Below are 2095 nucleotides of genomic sequence, written 5' to 3' on the forward strand. Positions count from 1 at the left end.
AGATTGATTGATGCAAAAATAAATTTACGGCAACTACAAATACGCCCCTTTTAAATGTGTGACTTATCCTAAGTAGAGAAATGAAAGATTTATATCAACAAATGATAAAAATCTATTCATTAGTTTATAAAAATTTAAAATTTAAAGCATCTTTTAATAGAATATATATTTTCAAATATCTGACATGTTTATCATAAATTAATTCTATATCATGTCACAAGCTCTACATCAGATCTATTTATTATAACTTCAAACTAACTGAGCCCTATTTCATATCGGGCCTTACAATCGATCGACCAACGATACCAACAAATTGTATTCAACCTATTTCTCATGTAATATAATGATACATGCACCATTAGCAAGATTTAAATCCAAGATCATTCCCCAATAAAACTTGCTGTCAACCAATTGAGCTAACATTTGTGGCCAAATTTATTCAACATATACTAAGACGATCAATCCATCCAGGATTATTCAAAAGATATAAAAGGATTTGAAGTTTAACTAAAAACTCATCCCCTCCCATCCAACTCTAATGAGCCGCTCTTCACAACTTCTTATCCAACCCAAACCTTTTAGCAAAGAACCAGTCTCGAACCCAAACCGGCGACCAAGCCAGCACCGCAAACAGGCCCGCCATGTGGCCGGACACGATTTCCCTCGGCGGCCTCGGGCTCAGCACTTTCTGCGCCACGTGCCGCGCGAAGATTCCTGCATCCGTCGCATTCTTCCCCTGCGACGCCCTCGCCCTCTCTGCGATCGCATCCTCGAAGCCTTTGTATAGCCTCCACCCCTGCCTCCCGAGCCGCTTCTCGTTCGCCTGACCCAGGTTGGACCGGACCGAACCGGGAAGCACCTTTATGACGTCGACCCCGAACGGCCTGAGCTCGACCCGTAGCGCGTCCGAGATCGCGTGGACCGCGGCCTTGGACGCACAGTACGAACCGGCCCACGGGGTAGGAACCGAACCAACCACGCTTCCTATGTTAACGATCCGCCCGGACCGGCGGGAAACCATGTGAGGGGCCACGGCCTGGACCATACGCAGCTGGCCTAACGTGTTCACTTCCCATGCCCGTCTAATGGCGTCTAGATTGAGCTCGGCCAACGGCCCAGTGCTGCCGATGCCGGCATTATTGATGAGGATGTCAATGCGGCCGCATGTCGATAGAATTTTGGATGTCGCATTGGCTACGCTTTGGTCGGAGGTGACGTCGAGCTCGAGGGGTTCGATGGAGTCGGATTGGAGGTTGGAGAGATCGGAGAGACGGTCAGGGAGGTCGGAGGCGATGACGTGGCAGCCATGATCGGCGAAGGCCTTGCAGTATTCATAGCCGATGCCGCCCTTGGCGCAGCCGGTGATCAGGACTACCTTCTTGTTGTCATCCATCCTTGGTAGGTCGAAGCAGAACTCAGACTGTTGGTGAATTTATGGAAGGGTGAACGGAGGTTTCAGTGGGAGATCCGCCAAGTATTGGTCTTGGGTTCATAATTTATGGGATGATGCTGAGAATATGCACGAAGAGATGCTGAAATTTCTTGTCACAAATTAAAATCCGTTAACCTGCCGGCTCGAGGCTTGTTTGCTTCCCCTGCGTTAGATGTTATGGAGTTGGGCAAAAAGTTTGCTTTGTGCGTCACCCAATCCAACTTGTTGCGACTGTTTGTCATGTCTCGTGCAGCATCGATTGGATCATCTACTGACCTGGCCGGCTGATATAAGCATGGGTTTTCTACAGTATCCATGATGCACTATATAATGCGGTACATCATATACATCATCTATTGTACGATGGACGATTGCATGCAGTCGTACATGGCATGCATCACACAGTTCACATCCGTTCACGACCCATATAACCTACACCCGTTCACGAGCATATAGTGCACCATGGTGCACGGTAAAAGATTCACACTCGGCTTATATAATATATATCAACGGATCTCTGTCTCTCTATCTCTCTCTACATGGGCATAAGTGCCACATGACAAATTTATTTTCAAGCACATAAATCTACTTATTCTCTAATCAGAAGTAGCATAATTTATGTATAATATTGGACGCTCAAGTCACTTGAATTTCAATGAGTCA

General features: G+C 46.4%; 1 protein-coding gene across 1 annotated transcript; it reads right to left on the reverse strand.

Annotated features, from left to right (window-relative positions):
• Positions 1-277: 277 nt before the first annotated feature.
• Positions 278-1413, reverse strand: LOC105061303 (short-chain dehydrogenase ptmH). The gene has a single exon (XM_010945312.3). It carries the CDS (start codon positions 1391-1393, stop codon positions 551-553), a length of 843 nt encoding a protein of 280 aa, XP_010943614.1. The 5' UTR covers positions 1394-1413; the 3' UTR covers positions 278-550.
• Positions 1414-2095: the final 682 nt, after the last annotated feature.

This window comes from Elaeis guineensis, chromosome 2, assembly GCF_000442705.2.
Source record: "Elaeis guineensis isolate ETL-2024a chromosome 2, EG11, whole genome shotgun sequence".
In the NCBI taxonomy this organism is placed as follows: Eukaryota; Viridiplantae; Streptophyta; class Magnoliopsida; order Arecales; family Arecaceae; genus Elaeis; species Elaeis guineensis.

Excerpts from the sequence above, each read along its gene's own strand:
- LOC105061303 (XM_010945312.3), bottom strand. The coding sequence starts at position 1,393 with ATGGATGACAACAAGAAGGTAGTCCTGATCACCGGCTGCGCCAAGGGC.